An 18,547-nucleotide genomic window follows, 5' to 3' on the forward strand; every position below is an offset into this window, starting at 1 on the left:
ACTGCAGCCCTCCACTCTTCTTTCTCTTATACCTGCAGTTAATGATCCTTTGAAATTACCCCTTACTCGTCCTAAAAACCCTCTGTGGGTCAGTTTCTCTGGTCTCAAAGGGTTGGACTCTCTAATGGCATGAAACAAAAGTGCTTTTATGCAATGGGGGGAAACAAAGTAAGCGATTAAGAGACAGAAATGGAGAAAGGGAGGCAGAAGAAAAGGACAGTAAGTGTGTTCCCTTTCACCTGTTTTTATCTGCATTTTTAATCTGCACGTAAAAAAAACAGTGAAAACACAAGAATTGTCTTTCAGGCTGAGGTGGAAAAGTGGGTGTATAAAAAAATGCATCTAAGTGAATGGAGAAAGGCTTAGCCAATAAATCATGATGTACTGGAAGTGTGTGACTGAAGGCCCAGACACACAAATCCAAGATCAGAGAGCTAGCGTCGACGAAAGCTGACCAAATAGCTGCACACCTCAAAGACTACAGCCGACTGCCAACTAGCTTGTACGTTCTGCTCCTGCTTGCTTTGGTCCAGCAGATATATAAACCATTGTTATGATAAAGCAGCTTTTTGTGACACCACTTCAAATCCCGGATATGTCTGATAATAAGTTTCAAATGTCACTGGTGAAGAGGAGGAGGCGAAAAATAATGAGAAGCCTCAAAAAATGGGTTAAATCATGCATAATACAGCGGCAGGCTCAGGGGGCTTTCCTTTTCTTTTTTTCCGTCACTCTTCTTCTGCACCGAACAGCCAATCAGAGTGATTTTTCTCACCGACGGGCACGGCTGCTGATTCAACACTCTCAGTCGACTGAACAGCAGCAAGGTGCCAACGGTGCAGGACACACTTCAAAAATTAGAGCCACGGACGTACAGCAATCTGTGCTGAGCGACGAGGAGACATGAGCTCCTTCAAAATCTTACGTTATCACCGTTATAACCTTTCCTACATTGTTTTTCATTGTTTGGGATTTGATCACAGGTGTAGTGCTGCTGGAGCACTTTTCCTCTGTGAGGAAGTGGGGAAATAAAATGTTCCCAATTCACATAATCCGGTTGAAAGTCATATACATTATAAGCGCTTGAAGATCCAATCATCACTAAAGAGTCTGTCATGCAAGAAAGTAAGAAAACAACAACAAAAACACCCGCACAAAAGGAATGGTCAGAGGTGTCACATTGACGTATAGCTAGCTAACATTGGCGAGCAACGAAGAAAAGCCAGCACAACATCCTCTCATTTTTTCGAACAGCTAAAAAGGTAAGTTATTATACAACAAGTGTGAATGCAATCATTCAGAGCAGAGGTTTTGACTGATCGCCACATTATATTCTCAACATGATGAAATCAGTCTCACATTTAATCGAGTCGTTCAATCATTTAATCATGTGGTCAGTAATAACTGACTCGTATGTAGGAACAGCGCTTACTTGTCCTTCGAAACGAGCCAGAACATAACCATGTGCATGCACACACGTGCTTCTTACGTGTGCTCCATTACTTAAACAAATAGCGCTCTAGCCCTGGATTTGACTGTTGTTCTGCGATCTTCTTCCAGACTGCACAGCTAGAGGCATTTATCAATGAACAAACTCCTAATATTTGCATGACAGTAGTGAATGCATTCATACGAATCTTCTTAGCTGATTTTCTGGAAATTCAGTTAAAATTTTAGCCACATTTTGATGGAAACTCGAGTTTTGGGTTTCACTGAATTGATTCGAGGCCTTTATAGTTGTGTGCATGACGATATGCGAGGGTTTAATCTTTGGGGGATGTAAGGGAGGTGAATGTTTATTAAAGTTCCCGCTTTGAAATACGCTCGACTGAGTTGCACTTGAGCTCTCCTGCTGTGTTTGGCAGTTTCACTGCTGACAGAGTCGCTCCATTATGAGCCCTGAGTATTCACCTGCTGATCTGGGTAATGTGGTTACTCTGCCCCTCAATCAGTCTTTGTAGGTGGTCAGCACTAAATACCCCTCGTTCAGCACAGTGGGGCGAATATTAATTTAATCCTCTAAGTGTGTTCATATGTTTATCGCAGTGGGGATACATTCAAGGGCTGTTTAAGTGATTTACTGTGCTCTTAACATCTCCACCGATCCTTTCTTTTTCAAGTTTTTTTGTTTGTTTTTTCTGTTTTTTTTTAAAACCAGCGGCTCCTAAGTCTGGGAGCGATGGGAGCAAAGAGAACAAAGGAGAGGGCATAAGAGTGAAGGAGGCAAAGGGAGATAGAGGGAGAGAGGCGAGAGCATGACATGAAAACATAATGAGGATTGTCATGCCCATGGGGGTTGATGTGAGGGATGCACTGCGCAGGGGTTGAGATGAAGGAGGAATGCAGAAAATCTCTCAAGAAAAGAGGAAGATGGGGAAAAACAGTGAGACTGAGAGGTGACATAACTTTGCTGCCTCAGCACAGGAGGATGCGACTGCTTCAGGATTCAGGATGAGGTGCGCAGCTGTGCTGACCCACAAGCTGCTGGACGATGTGGGTGGTGGCTGCGCCTCATCTCTGTCGCTTCAGGCCACAAAACCCAGAGGAAACGCAAGCTTAAGTATACTCTTGCCAAGGGAAAGAGGGGCTGCTCCGTCCCCGCAAAAGAGTCTGGTTGTTTTCCAGCTCCCAGCACGGCCGGAGATGTCAGAGAAATCTGAGCGCTGTGTCACCCTCTGGGCTGCTTTTAGAGACTTCAGGGTGGGGCACTAAAATCAGACCGGATGGTGCACGGGATGTGTTTTTTAACTGCAATGAAAACATCACAGTGCAGGAATAAAACTGTATCTGGGATTTCAAGGCAGCACAGTGGTGGTTTTGTATGATTTATTCAGTCCCTAGACAGTTTTTTTTTTACACTGCTGCAGAGCATTTTCCAAATCATATACCATACATTTTAGATTTCCTTCCTTCTAGACAGCCATTGGATTCACGTCATGCCTGCACAGTTTGAAATTCGACTTGGAGAAACTTTAAACCTGCTTGAGAGAAGTAATCCATCACTTGTAGCCATATATTTTTGTGGTTATGCAACAGTGACTGCTTTAAAACTGCACTTCTTTGGGAAATGGTCATTAGTAATGAAATTAAGACGGAGGATTTGAAGCCAACAGGCTAAAAAATGCTGAAGTTGTTTTCGTTGAGGGTTGCATAACTATTACTAAAACAGAATTTTTTTGACACGTTTACAGCCGCACAGCTTGTAAATGATAAAAGCGAGACAAAATGCAGTGATTCTCATCCCACCAAGCTGTCTCTTCTCCTAGGCACACCATGTTTTTACAGTTTGTCTGCAAAATCTACAAATGCACGTTGCCTCCTTGAGACATGACAGCTGCGATCAGAGTACAGAAATTATGACACAACTGTCACGACAGCAGTGTGCTGGGGGCTGGCAAACACACATCTATTCCCCGGGTGGAGCTGTCAAGGCCCGAGTTTGACAAACAAAAAAGGGCCGAGCATCAGACCACGGGAAGTGCTCGTTGGAGTGGGACTCTCGCTCCGTTCTTCTTTACTGGTGTTCACTGGTGAGTGGGTTTTTAAGTGAGCACAGTTTGCTGTCTGCTTCAGAAAATGCCTCAGAGTCCAATTAGCAGAGATGATTCTCCTCCGCTGAGGAGCAGAGGGGGAGCGCTGGGTGCTTTCGATAACTCCTTAATAACTGCTAGAGCCATTTATCTGTTTCTCATAGTGCTTCACTGAGCGAAGGAACACAGTAACGTCTCACATGAGTCTGATTGGTCTTCCTATTTACTGCCTTAGAAAATTAAGTCCATTAACCGAGAAATATCATGTAAAAATGTATGAAAACCACAACATCAGCAGTAAGAGAGCGATTCTGCCTAACAAAGCTGTAATGAGGTATACAGTAAAGAAAAGCTGGGCACTTCCTCGCAGAGAGTTAGATAAGAAGATTAATGCCACTGTCATGTCTGTACAGTGAATATGAAGCTACAGCCAGCAGCCGGTTGGCTTCCTTAACAAAGAATTTAGTTTTTTGTACTTTGGTCAGCTGCCAGGATAAAGTGTTGACGGTTAGCGCTGCTGCACACATAAAAAAAGAAAACTGGACCTAAAGAAAAGTGATGTTGCAACATAAAGAAATATTAAGTTTCAGCATATCCGTGGTTTGCCGACATTCATGTTGGCGATTGGGTAGACTTTGGTTTAAATTAACATGATATATAACATGTTATGTATTAAGTTTGAGAGGGGCTAGCATTATTTATGTTATTATTTAGTGAAGTAAGACGTAACAAGTGAGAGACACAATGAGGAAAAATGACAGGATAAGCACATTATGGGAGGGCAAACAAACACTGAATACAGAGACGGCAACATTTGTGGCAGTCTGTGTGTGAAGGTGTGTGTGTGTGTGTGTGTGTGTTGGAGAACAATAGGGGGGAGTAGTTTAGACAGCCGGAAAGCGAAAAAATTTGGAAAAACTTTTAAAAACAATTATGGCAAGTCTGAAAAAAAGCAAACAATCAATAAATACATAAATAAATAATGATAAAAAAAGAAAAATATATAATAGGTTGAGCTTCCTTGCCAGGGAGGTGAACTACTATTATTATTATTATTTTTTCCTTTTCTTGCAGCAAGATTTTAATTTAAACTTGATGATAACTCCGGCTCGTCCTTACCAGAAAAATAGGCTGTCTGAGCAGCTGATTATGACCCATTTTTACGTTTGTTGTTGTTAGACGGAGAGCTCGAGCCGCTGTACTAATATGGGTGAATGGGCCAAATTCAACCAAACTGTCACCTCAGAGACGCTCGTGTCCAATGTGAAACCAAAAGCTGATGTTGCATGAGCAGGGGGAGGAGAGAAAGTATTACAGTGACTGATGTTGTAATACAGAGCTATTTAACACTTAATTTAATGCTTACAGCAGCTTAAACATGTTTTGGTGCAAGTTTTTTTTAGAGAGGTATTGTTATATTCAAAAGAAGCGATGCGGTCAGATCAGTTCAGATTCAGACTCACTGAATCTGCATTCTCATCACAAACGGCCTGAAAATAGTTTCTTATCAGCTTCTCTGTTTTTTCTTTAACACGTTTGATCTTCTCACAAAGAACGGTCAGTTGGGATATTCCTCTTTCCTTATTCATCAAGCACTTTACAATGAAACAATGAAAAGATTAACAATGCGATGCATCAAAGACGGTCTTCAAAGGAAGTGCATTTTCCAGTTTTCTTGAGCTGTGCGGTGATGCAGATAACAAAGGGAAGTTGAGAGGAGAGAAATAAAGGCCTTAAACCTCTCCAGGGGAAACACCTCTCTGCTGCCACTATGTTCTGGCCAGATGCAATTTCCTGAGCAGCGCACTGCTCTTCAAAGAGAAGAGAAATTGCTCTATCATAGTAGGCACTGAAGAGAGTTGAGAGAGGAAACAGGACTTGGACTGGTGAGCTACATAAATTAACTTCTGCATAAATTATCTTTCCCCCTCAAACTAGAGAGAAACACGGAAAGGTCAATAAGATGCTTGACTGGGTGTCAGGACTTAACAAACACACATAATCAGCTGTTTACAGGCTCAACATGTGTGCGTTACGTATACCAGCGCTGAAATTAATTACCGAGGCAGCACTAGCTAAAATGTTTAGAAGCATGTGCCTCTCGAATCATAGAGGGCGAGCCATGATGCAATGTTTAGGTCGGGGAGAAGGGCACTCAGCTCGGCCAACAACTGCTGCATCATTAAAGCGCCACAGAGCGACAATCTTCACCTTGTTCGGGGAACTTTATATTTTCTCCTCTTCTTCTTGAGCACAGCAAACTCATTAAAGGCTTTGTTGTGTGTCTGTTTGCAGTCTGAGGGCAGGTGGAGAGTTGATCTTAACTTGACCTTTTTCACAGCAGCAGTTTTTACTCATCATTGTGTGAACAACTTGTGAAAGCGCCCCCGTCAGCGACCCAGAAACTAATACAGCTAAGTGTAGTTCAGCCCTCATTATTCTTTTTATTCATACCTATGATTTTCCTCCTGGAAATGGGCAATTTTCTGCTGTGAAAAAAATCTTGCTGCATTTTTGTGTGTTCGGTAAAACTTCTCTTATAAGTTCTCTATGATTGGATGTCTGCTCTAATGAACAACAGGATGTGATGAATATTTATAATGTAAAACATATTTTTCAGACATATCAACTAAAAGATGACATAGTACTAAATGCTTATTGCTACATTTTGACTCAATTTGACTCTATTTGTATTGATATATAGATCAGGTCTTTTTTTCCTGTTTTGGAAATGTCTTGTCTTGTTATGTTGTATTGAACAACCACATGTGGATGACATGTAAGACTGTGTGTAATACTCGTGCCCTTGACACGAGGCTAAGATGAACTGTTCTTTGTATTCGACCTCCGGGAAGTATATATATATATATATATATATATATATATATATATATATATATATATAAGAAAAAGAAATACTAATACATGCTGCACTAAATACAATGCTTACTGTGATGTCTGCTCTCCTCATTCTGATAACATCAAATCTGTGTAAAGCTGCCTTGCTCATGTGCTAAAACTCACTGGGATAAAATAACATTTATCTGATCCCCAGTAGAGCAACGGTACCCAACCTGCACCCATCGCAACCCCTTGTGACCCAATGGGCCGGGTTCACACAAAAATTTAGGTTAGGCCTACTGTTTGGGTTGTCGGGTTGAGTTCGGTCACATCAGTTCACATATTGCTTTCTACTGTCTGTGTTGGGGCTTTTATTATTATATGACAGCAGAACAAGAAATCTTTTAAAGAGGAAAATAAAGCCCTATTTAAAATAATACATACGAAACAAAGAGAAATGAAATGACGTTCGATAGTAACATGCACTGTATAGGCGACATAGCTCAGCAGCCGACTGTACGTTATCACTTTACGATTATTTTTGTGGTTCCTACATCTTTAAATGACCTTTTAATGAGGGAATAATTTACTGTGAACCACTGCTGATCTGACATGGTGCTCTGAGGGGAGCGCCACTGCTTAAAGCAATACAGACTCATTAGAGTAGGTTCACTTTAAAGATTTGATGTTAAAGATTTGTTTGTATTGTGCTAAACACTTCCACCCTGCAGGGATTTTTTTCGTGGTAGAGTTGTGACTCAATTAGAGTCAGACTGAATTATTCTTATATAAGTTTACATGAGGCTGTAGCTATACCTAAGCATAACTTCTCAACTATAACAAGCACTATAGAAGGTGTATTTCCCGACCAATCAGAGTGATTAATAAAGTAATTCGTCAGGAGACAGAATCTCAAAGCCAGAGTCTCCTGTAGTTTCAGTGTGTAGGATTCAGGAGGATCTATTGGAAGACATAGATTCATTATTATGCTTTCATTGGTGTATAATCACCAGAAACTATGAATCTTTGTGTTTTCCTTTCCTTGGAATAAGCCTTTTATACAGCCGTCCTCATCAGAACTACAACCATACAGGTCGACTGTGAAAGCAGCTTGTTCTGATCCATATCTCCTTTCCTGTTTGGTGGCGGCCTCTAGTGGCCGTAGTAATTTTCAACGCAGCAAAGGTGGAAATCAGGTGGAGTGGTATGAAGAACGAAAAGGTCTGCATGAAGAGGAGTTTTGGGATGGATGGTCGGGTTAAAGAAGAACAGGACTCTAATCCAGGAGACTGCTGCTGCATGTCCAGTGTGAAACCACAAGTCGAACAAAAAAATTATAATTTTTTAGCGGCCACTGTAAAGGAGGGTGCATGTTTGATTTGTTGCAATCTACAACCTCAATACTAGATGCCACTAAATCCCACACACTGGACCTTTGAGCCAGAAGTAAGCGAGCACCGATGAGGAGACATCAACCTAAAGGTGATCTGGCGTGGTGGTAACTCTCGAATGTAGAGACAGGTGTCTAATCATGCAAAGTGATCCAAAATTAAACTCTAAATGTAAAGAGGAACCATTGTAAATTAATCATCATTCATCAGATTTGCCAGTTGTTACCAAAGAATGTAATAATTGAGGTAATTTAGACTAATCACATCACTTCAAACTGCATGTGGAGTCAGATAAAAGGCTTCCAGTAGTTTCCCTTTCACTGGGATAGTTGGAGAAATAATAAAATTGCCCATAAGCAGAAATATCACTTCAAAGCTACTTCAATGCAGCTGCTGCAGTAAGTGGCTCATGTAGAGCTCCTCTTTGGTGTCCTTCTGTATAAATGTGTGTATCAACGCTTCGCTGCAGAGAATAAATCTCTTAGGCCGACACATACAAGCTTATTCTTAGTCAACTCTCCTGGTTAAATAAAGGTGAAGCCACACAGTTCACACTGACATGTTATTGATCACACAGCGGAGGGAATATACAAGAGGTTCCTCCACAGACATCCACAGAAGATAAACGGGAGTCCTCTTAGGGGTGAAAAACTACCATTAAATTTAATCTAATCAATTCAGTGACGCTGCGGTGTGGAGTGATCAATGTTCAGCTCCAAATTAAAAACCTCGTCCGATGCCAGTGGCCTTTGGCAACAGTGTCCGGGTACACCAGCAGCAACAGCAACCGCAACAGCAGGGCTCAATAGCTGGGACATTATAGAGAGGCAGCTCTACTTTTTGCTGCAGGGAAAAACTTACACGAGCATCAGTCAGACGCACAAATACAGTAATTTATAATGACTGCGGACTGAATAGATTTCTTTGACCAGCTCCACTGTGTTATTCCACATCTATTCTCCACAAGGGTTTCATTTCAAAGGATGCCGCCCCTCCTCCCTTGTTCTGAAGAAGAAAATGATAACACTACAAAGATGAAAAGGTAGATGTAAACATTTATACAGAGCGCTGGGGATTAAACTAAATAAACAAAACGCTCAAAACAATGTTTGATCATAAATTTTAACAAGACTTGTCGGCAAAGATTCAAAACACACTCTGACGTTGTCATCATAAAACAATCAATAAGAGAAGTGTAAGCCTGACTTTGCTTTGTAAATGTCTGCCTGTGCTTGTGGGAATAACACACAAACATGTTCACACAACAACGTGCGCATGTTCACCGGAGAAGGTTTCGATTCAGAGGAAAAAAAGAACGCAGCAGGTATCCTCAGGTCAGGAAACGACATGTCTTTTCCTTCAGTTCACTCAGAGGTTCGCTCTTTCTCTGCTGTGGGGGGTTCATCATTCTTTTACTCACTATAAATAGATAATCCTATGATTTATACAGTGTCTGTTGTCTGCACAATTGAAACACCACGTAAAATGCACTCTATTTTATAAAAAAAAAGGTACCTTCATTTTAAAGAATAAGCATGAAAAGACCAGGAGCAACAATGTGTTAGTCCACACTTCCCAAACTGATTTTTTCCTTCTGAAGACAAAACAAGTCACAAAAATGCAGTTTTTTTAAAGGCAATAATTTCCTAAAACACCTGGGCACTGTGTTTCAAATTATTTACTTATTTATTTATTTTGCTCAAACAGAATTAAGTAGTTAATTTGTTGGGGACTATTTTTAATGGTGGATTTGCCGGATGAGTATTCATGGCAGCAGGTTGGTGTCTCAGTGCACATGTTCATTGGCTTCATTGATGTATTTTTTAAAAGTAAAACTGCAATTAAAATTTATATTTGCTAGGAAATTGTTTTAGCATAAATTTTCTCTTTCTTACTGGAGTGCTTATTTAGTCACAATAGTAATTACTGACAAGAAAGAAATGGGTAGGCTTTTATTTATATTTTGACATTCTCCATGGGGCATTGATTTTTGGTTCCAATATCCGTGTGAAATTAAAATAGTTTGTCATATTATCTCAATTACAGTGGACACACAGGCGTTTACCAGCTGGAGGACTTACTTTGTCCCAACGTTACTGCATTAATCAACATTACCTCTGCCAAGGAGGTTGTATTTTCACCCATTTGTGTTTGTTAGTTGGTTTGTCAGAAGGATTAAACAAAAACTCCAGAACGGATTTACACGAAACGTACACATTTACACATTTTTTAAAAGGCTTAATCAACATTGTACAATGCGTCAATCGACTACTTTTCAAGAGCATTACAATAACTAGCATGTTCCTACAGAGCATATATTGATATGAATTCACTATATTTCCGTGGTGTTGAGCTAAATACCCTGAGCTACTTTGAATGCTGGATTATAGCTCATGAATTCATACACTATAGAGATTATTGTTGCTTGCTGAAGATGGATTTGAGGGGGTGTCTTGTATTACTTTTAATAAGCTTTACAGAGCTATGACCATGACAATTGACAGTACATCTTCTGGCAACGCCCGCTCTCAAATTTCAGTCAACTGTTGCTATGGGAAATGTCACCATGGAGCCTGAGGCTTAGATGCTGTTTCACAAACGTGCCCAGTCCTTTTCTGGAACAATGTGCACAAGAGCTGCAGTTTCATAACAGTTTATGTTTAAGAGAAATAAGAGAAATTTGTGAGAAGAATCAAACCATTGTTGGCAGAATATTGGCAGATTTGTCCGATAACTATGATTTTCTGGAGACAACTCACCACTTTGAAGTCCTCTGGTCTGCACTCGGTGCCGTGAAAGTGGCAGGAGAGCAGCATGTCATTGATGTCGTGACCAGTGCGGTCGTAGAATTCCCGCATGTTGAAGGGTCGTGGCTTGAAATTGTGGAAATTGGCTTTCACCTTTAGGCTCTCCAGAACGCTCTCCTCCACAAGATGTATGTCTCTGATCTCATACCTGGAAAAACAGGCAGGCAGAGAGGTCAAACCAATATTTCATACATTTTAAAGGCAGATTTTATGGTGCGGATTGATGAACTTCCTTGAACGTCTTCACAGTGAATAATCACTGTCTGATGATGAACTAGACTTCATAAAAAAGTGAATTTCAGCCTTGAAACATTTTTCGCACACTTCAGAAAGGTTTATGAATCTTTATCTGTGAACTTTTTCTTCCATTCAACCAAAGCTAAAAATAATATAGTCCCGAATGAATCAAAAGAGACAGAAAACAGAGAGTGAGATGTTTTTTTCCTGCCATCTCCTGGCCCTGAACTGATAGCATCAGCAGAGTGTAACGCTGTATTGTACAGTACATAATAAAGTTCAGACAGGAGCTGTATGGGCCCATTAAGCCAGCCGTCCATTCATTGTCAATGCAGTAGCTTAAGGCTACACAGTACTTCAACTCAAGTCTCGAGTTATCTGGATACCTGGAGAAAAATATGTTTGTGTTTATGTTGATTGGATTGTTTTGGTGCCGAGACTTTTGAAATTGACTAATAGCCCCATTTAGGTCAGCGAGTCTGACTACAAGTTTCTCGGCTCATTATTTTTGTCAGAGTGAACTTGTTTTTTTATGTTTTTTTGTTAATCATTAGAGATAGACTTGACAGATTACCACTAAATTTGGTCAAAGATCTCACTTACCCTGAGACGTAACTCAACATCAACTACGTGGTTTAGCACTAAATTTGTAGCTTACAGGCATTTACGTTTCCCAGAAGATGAGGGTTTCTCATGACTTTAGTGATGCCTTGACTTTTCCTCTGCTGTCTTAAATACCTTGATCATACCTGCCAACACTGGGCTGTAAAAAAGAGAGAGATTTTCTGGAGGAAGCAGCAAATGTCCCCCCTGCAGAGTAGTGGCAAGAGGACGAGCAAGTGAGACAGGAGGCAAAAAAAAGGGAGGGTCTGGCACCAAGCTGAGTGAAATTGGGGATTGTATTTCTTCTTCTTGGCATCTGTTTCATCAGTTTTCCGAAGCAAACTTGGCTTGAGCGAGCACAGGAACATGAAAGTTCATGAAGTCAATTGAAGTTCTCTTATTAATTTTCTTAAAAACAGCTCCGGTATATATTATGCTGACGTCATTTGGTAATGTCTTATTATTGGATGAATGATCAGAGGAATTTTGTCCAATGTCTAAGCGGTAAGAGACATCTCAAACTGGCCTGTCTGGTCTGATAGTTATGGTTGTTGCTGGTGTATACTTCTTAGTCAGAAAATTACTGTGCAGTTACCAGCAGTTATGGAGCATTCATTGGATTTGTGTTTCCATCGATCTGTCAAATGTAAGGTCCAATACTCACTCTAATAGCTGCTAAGCTCTCCTCTATCTAGTCGCTAACTTTTGGCGTTTTGCTGTTTGATGCTGAGCAGATAGTGTACTGTGAGTTTCCAGCTTTTCTAGCTTGCTGCAGCCAAAAAAGATGCTATGAGAGCAGTGAGATCGGACCATGACAGTAAAATTGCTGAACATACAACTAAGCAAGGAGCTGAAACTCACTCTCAGCCCTGTAAAGCTGAGGGGAGCTGCAGATGCTAACATGCTAAATAAAGATGGTACGGTAGCCTAAAAATTACACCAGCATGTTAGCATTGTCATTGTGAGCATGTTAGCTGAACTAGACCAGTCAGCATAGTGTGCATAATTTTACATTTTTCAACTGTTTTTAGTGTTTGGTATCTATATTCAATATACTGTATTTAGTGTTTGTGTGCATGTGTGTCCATATATGGGCTGGAAAAGTCCACCATTTTTTGATATCTTAATATTCAGACGTTAAGAACGTCTCTTCCTGGTTCTGTGAAGCAGTGCAATGATCTAAATTTATTAGATTGTTCAATGAAGTGAACAATGAACGTCTCTTCAATTTTCATCAGTTTCTTATCACTAATGGTTATGTCTCAACCATTTTCTTGCAGGGTAATTTCTCAATATATGCGCATTATTGATAGCTTGGTATTCACAGTTACATGTCTGTGATATGTAATTTTCTCTGTATCAACAGCTGTAGCCTTTTTTAAAAAAAAAAAATTTAACCACATTAACAATAAAGGCCGCAAGTAACTGGGGGGCGAGACAACCCACATCACAACCAGGCTTATCAGGGGCACTGAGGAATTTCTTTTCATTTAATGGAGCTCACAAAAATGTGGCCACGCTGCCTTGTATTAAAAGAGAGCAGAGTAGCTGTGAATGCACCCACTCTCTACCCTCGCTGTGATCTCCCACCATGCTATTATTAAAAATGTCACAATTTTAATGGACTCACCACAGAGCAGATTGCTTGCAGTTTTTTCCCGAACCGCCTCGAATGAAAAGCCTTTCTAGAAATTTCTCGTATGAATGTAGCCACTCTTATATGACTATGATCTTATATTGATCTTTTGTGTCGCATATTATTGATACACCACGTGTGTTGTTATTGCACGACGCGAAGAAGAATCAGACTCGGGGAACAAAACTTGGAATAAGGTGCAGTGATCCATTTGTTTTTCATTTTTTAATTAGAGCAAAGGAACATTTAGCACTCTAACTCAACTCTTCCAAACATTAAATCAATAATAACTAGCCTCATTTAGATTAAAAAATTACTTCATAGACTTTTTGTGGGACATCAGGATTAGGCAAAGCCCCGTTTCAGACGGGAAGTGTTTTTGTTTGATTGAAGAGAACTTAATTGAGGAGAGGCACCGGCTCCCCGCTGTTTGTGTAGTCGACAAACCTGCCAAGAAGGCACTTATGAGATAAAATCCCAGAGGACCAGCCGACGGGATCGGTGAAGGCTGACACTTCAGCATGTGTGCAGCTTAAATATCATGCCACAAGACATTTCCCAGACCAGTGACTCCAAACATGGGAAGTAGGCGGAGAACAGCCTTAAATGGATTTCATGCCCTGAGCACTTTCATTTCTGGCCAGGGGTATAACAGCTAAGTGTGCCGTTGCATAGCCTCACTACCTTGCCAAGGGAGGCAGGATAATGAGCACTAAACCTACTTCAGAGTGTAAGAGTTGAGATGAGTACATGGAGAAGGAAACTTGGTGGGAAAAATCAGCCCAATTTACGCTTTGGTCTCCAGCTCAGAAGCGTCTTCCTTGTGAACCGCTGCCTGGAAATGTGAGATTAGGAGAAGGATTCATGTAAAAATGTCCAGATGGCAAGTGTTGATTATCAGTCACACCAGCGTCACAGAAAAATTTGCTAATTTTAGTGTTGAGCCTGGGATCTTCATTAAAGATTTAGGGTAGAAGCTGGCTGTATACGCTCAAAAAAGTGATGCCACCAGAGGCCCTCAGCGCTGTACAGTATGCTGAGCCCTGTCCTTGATCTCTGTAACTGACAGCCTGTCAGAGTGCACTTCATTGGAGGTCTACATTTTTTAACTTTCTTCATCTTCTCGATGACACTCTCCTCTCCTGAAATACTGTCCGCCACTACTGTCAAAACGCAAGACACTCAGAGGCCGGCAGGTAAGAGAACAAAAAGCGAGGAGCTTAAATTTAAACCAAAGCTGCAGTTCATACATTTCAAAAGGTCAAAAAGCAAAATCCACAATTCAAAATCAAAATCACAATGCAGGCAAAAAGGTTGGCAACAAAAAAGGAGTAATCCGCAAGCCAGAGGGGCGTCGCTTGACACGAGGCCACGCAACGCTTTCCAGCTTTGCACGCTTCACCAAAACAGACTGCGCCCTCCGACAACCACACAAAAACTTTCTGGCTGCATCCGATTGGACGAACGCCGCTCTTGGGCCGCTGGTCTGGCATTTCAAACCGGACCAACATGGCGGCTCGTTTGGAAACTTTCTTTTATATTACAAAAACAGCTCAGCGAAATGTGTTTCTGAAGACATTTTAGGCGAGAAATAAGCCGTGCAGTCTTCATTTTAACCCAACAATGTTTAGTTTTTACAGTTTTTGAGGAGTTTCCAGAATCATTGCACAGCTTAATATATAGACAATGAACGGGAAGCGTGAAGACGACGGATGCTGTTGACATGTACCTTCAAAAAAAAACCCACAGGCTTAAATACACTGGGAGTGATTAACTAATAGAACACAGATGAAAGCAGACAAAGCCAGGAAGTAGAAAGTAAAACCTGTAACCAATGACGGATGAGGATAAACTCTCAACACAAAACTAAAACTCCATGACAACTGAATCTGGTAAATGACTGCGTCTTGCTGATTCTTTCATTATCGCTGCCCCTGTTGACATTTGGAACAATATTACAACACCGCAGGGTTTAGCAACATCTGTGGCTTTCAAAGCCACAATAAGTCACAGTCTGGCTCTGTGAGATCTTTCCTCATTCTCCTCTGCTCTTTGGGCAGCTCCTTGCATGATCTTCATCACTGAAACACGCTATTCATTTTCTTTAACTATTATCTCTGACAGCTTAGAAACAAATTGGATCTAATGCGCAGGAGTGTTTGATTGCAGCTTATTTAAACGTATAAGTGACATTTCACTTGTAATCAAAAGGAGCAGACTCTCCACATCCTTTCCTCCCGTGCACACAGCGGTACATGCCGTTGCCAGCTCCAGTATCCAGAACCCTCAGCTGCACCAACAAGTCGGCTGGCGCTCTCTGATTATAATGCCTCAGTTAATTCAAGCCTGACAAGCCTGCTCTCCGAGCGCTGAACGACTCAACAAGGTAGAAACTATTAGAGCTTGTCGGATGAGTGAGGCGCAATTGCCAGAGGTGGATTAAGTAGGTTACTTAGATCATTTACAAAAGTAGACGCAGAAATACAGCAATGTCGAAATACTTCACTACGTTGCTAGACGACTAAGTCTTGCAATGTAAATATTACTCCAAAGTAAATATCCTTCTATCTATCCATCTTAAATAAAGATCGTTATAGCTAAAGCATTCATTCATTTTGCAAAGGGAAGCTGAGGCTTCTGCATTATTTCTACATTTAGAAATCTTTTGGTTCAATGTTTTGTGTTTTTATTTAGTAAAATTTGATGAAAAAACATTTTTTGTATTGTTTTTTAATAAAAACCTATAAGCATGGGTTGTACAGGTTTTATGGATGTGAAGCATGTGAAGATCTCCAAGAAATGGCATCACAAGAAGCAAACATACCAATATATTGCAGAGTACAAAGGGTTAAATATGTACTTTATACGAACAATATTTTACAAGAACATCATGGGCGTTTTGTGAATCAATATTAAAGGGTAACTCCACTAATTTTGCACATTAAAGTGTGTGTACAGGTCTTGTGTACAGGGAGTACTACTGCATGTGTGAATTAAGTAGTATAACACCTTTTGTTGCTCCAGTGGAAGCTGCGTGTAATCTGATTAATTAATAGTGATGTCACTCAGTGGCTAAGTGGCATTGTGGGTAATGTAGGCTCCAGGTTTTGAAAGAAAGAAGAATGCATTGAATTAAAAAAGCAATATCTCTGGTCCTGCTGTATCGATTTTGATTATTCATTTTAAAACTGTCCAAAATCAGTCCAACTATATGCCTACATTACCCAGAATGCAACTTAGGTGCTGAGTGATCACTCGTGGCAATTTATCAGATCACATGCAGCTTCCTCTGGAGACAAAAAAGGCTTAATACCACTTTTTTTTCCAAACATGCAGTCGTACTCCACAAGACCTGTGAACACACTTTAATGTGCAAAATTAGTGGAGTTACCCTTTAAAATGCAAATTATTTAACTTCAGCTATCTGAATTGTTGCAGGGTAGAAGTGTAAAGCATCATAAACTAGAAACGTAGCAGTTAATTTGAGTGAATGCAGTTAGTTCAATTTCATTTTCGCGATATGAAACAAATTGATATAGTTTTAATGTCAGGCTAAAAGGAAAAGGGTGGAGAGTTTCCACAAAGAAGTGATTTGATATTTAAGGGACTATAAAATATAGATGCCTGCAGTAGAAACAGATTTAAAGATGGAATTATGTGCTTCATTTGGCACTTCTTACAAAGTGTGGTCATTACCTCTGGTTGAGCAGGGCCAGCAGCTCCCCTGCGTGGTACAGGTCATTGCGCGTCACCCGGCTGAAGCGGAACGCGTTCAGGTTGCAGAAGGTGACCGCGGGGAACGTCATGATCGGGGTCGTGACCTCATCCAGTTTGGTGACGTGCGGGTACTCGAGGTAGAAGTGGATCCGGTCCACGCACACGTACAGCAAGAAGGTGAGGGAGCCCAGGAAAAACACGACCCACAGGCAGCGCTTGATGCAGAACCGCTCGTACGTGAAAATGTGAGAGATGCCGTGCAGTGTCGAGCTGTGCGCAAAAACTTCTATGGGCGGCGGCTGATTTGAGTCCATTTCCTCGCTTTCTACTTTGAGATCCATTGTCACTGTGCAACAAGCTCGATCTGAATGCCAGAGTCGGGGGGGAAAAAAACAAGCTTCAAAACAATTCAAACTGACCTGGTTTTCATTCACCTGTGGCACAAGCTGCAATCATCCACCCAAACAGGTGCAGACGTGTAGATAAGCACTCTTGGACTTGGCGCGGTGTGGTCGCCATCCCTCATGCAGACTGACGGAGAAACATTTCGAGCATCCGCCGCTCATTAAGAAAGTCAGACGAGCAGGAATTGTGTGCAGAAGCGATGCATGTCACATGAGCAGGCGTGCGGGAGCAGGGGGACTCAAACGCGTGCAGAACCAAGGTGTCAAAACGAAGGTCCATCACCGCTGCGCTACAGCGGTGTTTGCAGGTCTCTCCTCGGGTTGCAGTACAGCAAAGAAAGCGGGTTGACAAAGTGTTTCATCAGCCTGCGAAGTCGGTGGTCGATTATGAGTCCAGTGAAGCACGCATCATTCCTGCACGCCAACAAGAAGAAAACCCGGAGACCGAAAAGAGAAAGAAATCCTTCTGACACTTCGGCTCATTTACTAAGAGTTCCTCTGGAGCGCAGCTTTACGCATGTCCTTTTCAATCCGCAGATTTTCAGGTCAAGTCTGCGTGTTTTTTTTCTCTCTCTGCTCCGGGATCTCAAAGCGTGCCTGAGAGTCAGACTGGCTGGTTATTCTGGTCAGTGGTGAGTCGTGAGCTTTCCTCCGCTCTCCTGGTGTCTGCCCGCCTGGCTGTGGTCGGCAGAGGAGAGGAGAGCGCTCTGCTGTTCACCTGTGAGTTACTGTAGTTTCATATCTTCACTACACAGCACCGCAGAGAGAGAGAGAGAGAGAGGGAGGGAGACTCCTTTAGAGACTAGAGCATGTGGTGAGCAGAACTTAAAATGTCCTGTTTGGGTCATAACAAGGAGAGAGGTGGACTGAATCACATACAAATTGTAGCCAAAGACATAGAAATTACCACTGAATATAAACTCAAATCAACCTCTGTGATATGTTTGGATCTAAAGAGGAAGAAATTGAGCAAGACACTAAAAAGGTGTACAGGCAATTTAGTATATTTCTTCAGTAAAGGTGGGGGTCTCACATATGGAGGAATGAAACTGCCAAAATCAAAAATAAATGGCTAGATTAATAAATTAATATGCCATTAAATGCATGAAATATAATATTAATTTATAATAATGTGACAAACTAATAGTTCTGCTTTAATTTGCCTCGTATGTTTGTAAAAACAAAAAAGAAGATATTTTACGAGTTGGGAATGAGACTCAAAAATCAACTTTTCATACAAATAGGTCCTTTTAATTTTCTATTTTATTTATTTATACATACTCACAAGCAACAGAGTAGGAAAAGAAAAGGTCAATTTTGATGCAGCAAAAGCAGAGACATCTTAACTTTTAGTCCGCCTTTTATGAGTCAAGCGCCATCC

At 41.1% G+C, this 18,547-nt stretch overlaps 1 protein-coding gene across 2 annotated transcripts in view; it reads right to left on the reverse strand.

Annotated features, from left to right (window-relative positions):
- Window positions 1–17,932, reverse strand: part of LOC311265325 (acid-sensing ion channel 1-like) — a 59,845-nt gene extending 41,913 nt beyond the window's left edge. The window contains exons 1-2 of one of the 2 annotated variants that reach the window (XM_084366859.1): window positions 16,742–17,932; window positions 10,522–10,717 (exon numbers count right to left, since the gene is read on the reverse strand). In XM_084366859.1, the coding sequence (XP_084222985.1) occupies window positions 10,522–10,717; window positions 16,742–17,103 (558 nt within the window). In that variant the 5' untranslated portion in view covers window positions 17,104–17,932. The remainder of the gene's footprint in view (window positions 1–10,521; window positions 10,718–16,741) is intronic. The other variant, XM_084366860.1, reaches the window with a different exon arrangement.
- Between the last annotated feature and the right edge of the window lie 615 nt (window positions 17,933–18,547).

This window comes from Pagrus pagrus (assembly GCF_965226575.1).
Source record: "Pagrus pagrus genome assembly, chromosome: 11".
In the NCBI taxonomy this organism is placed as follows: Eukaryota; Metazoa; Chordata; class Actinopteri; order Spariformes; family Sparidae; genus Pagrus; species Pagrus pagrus.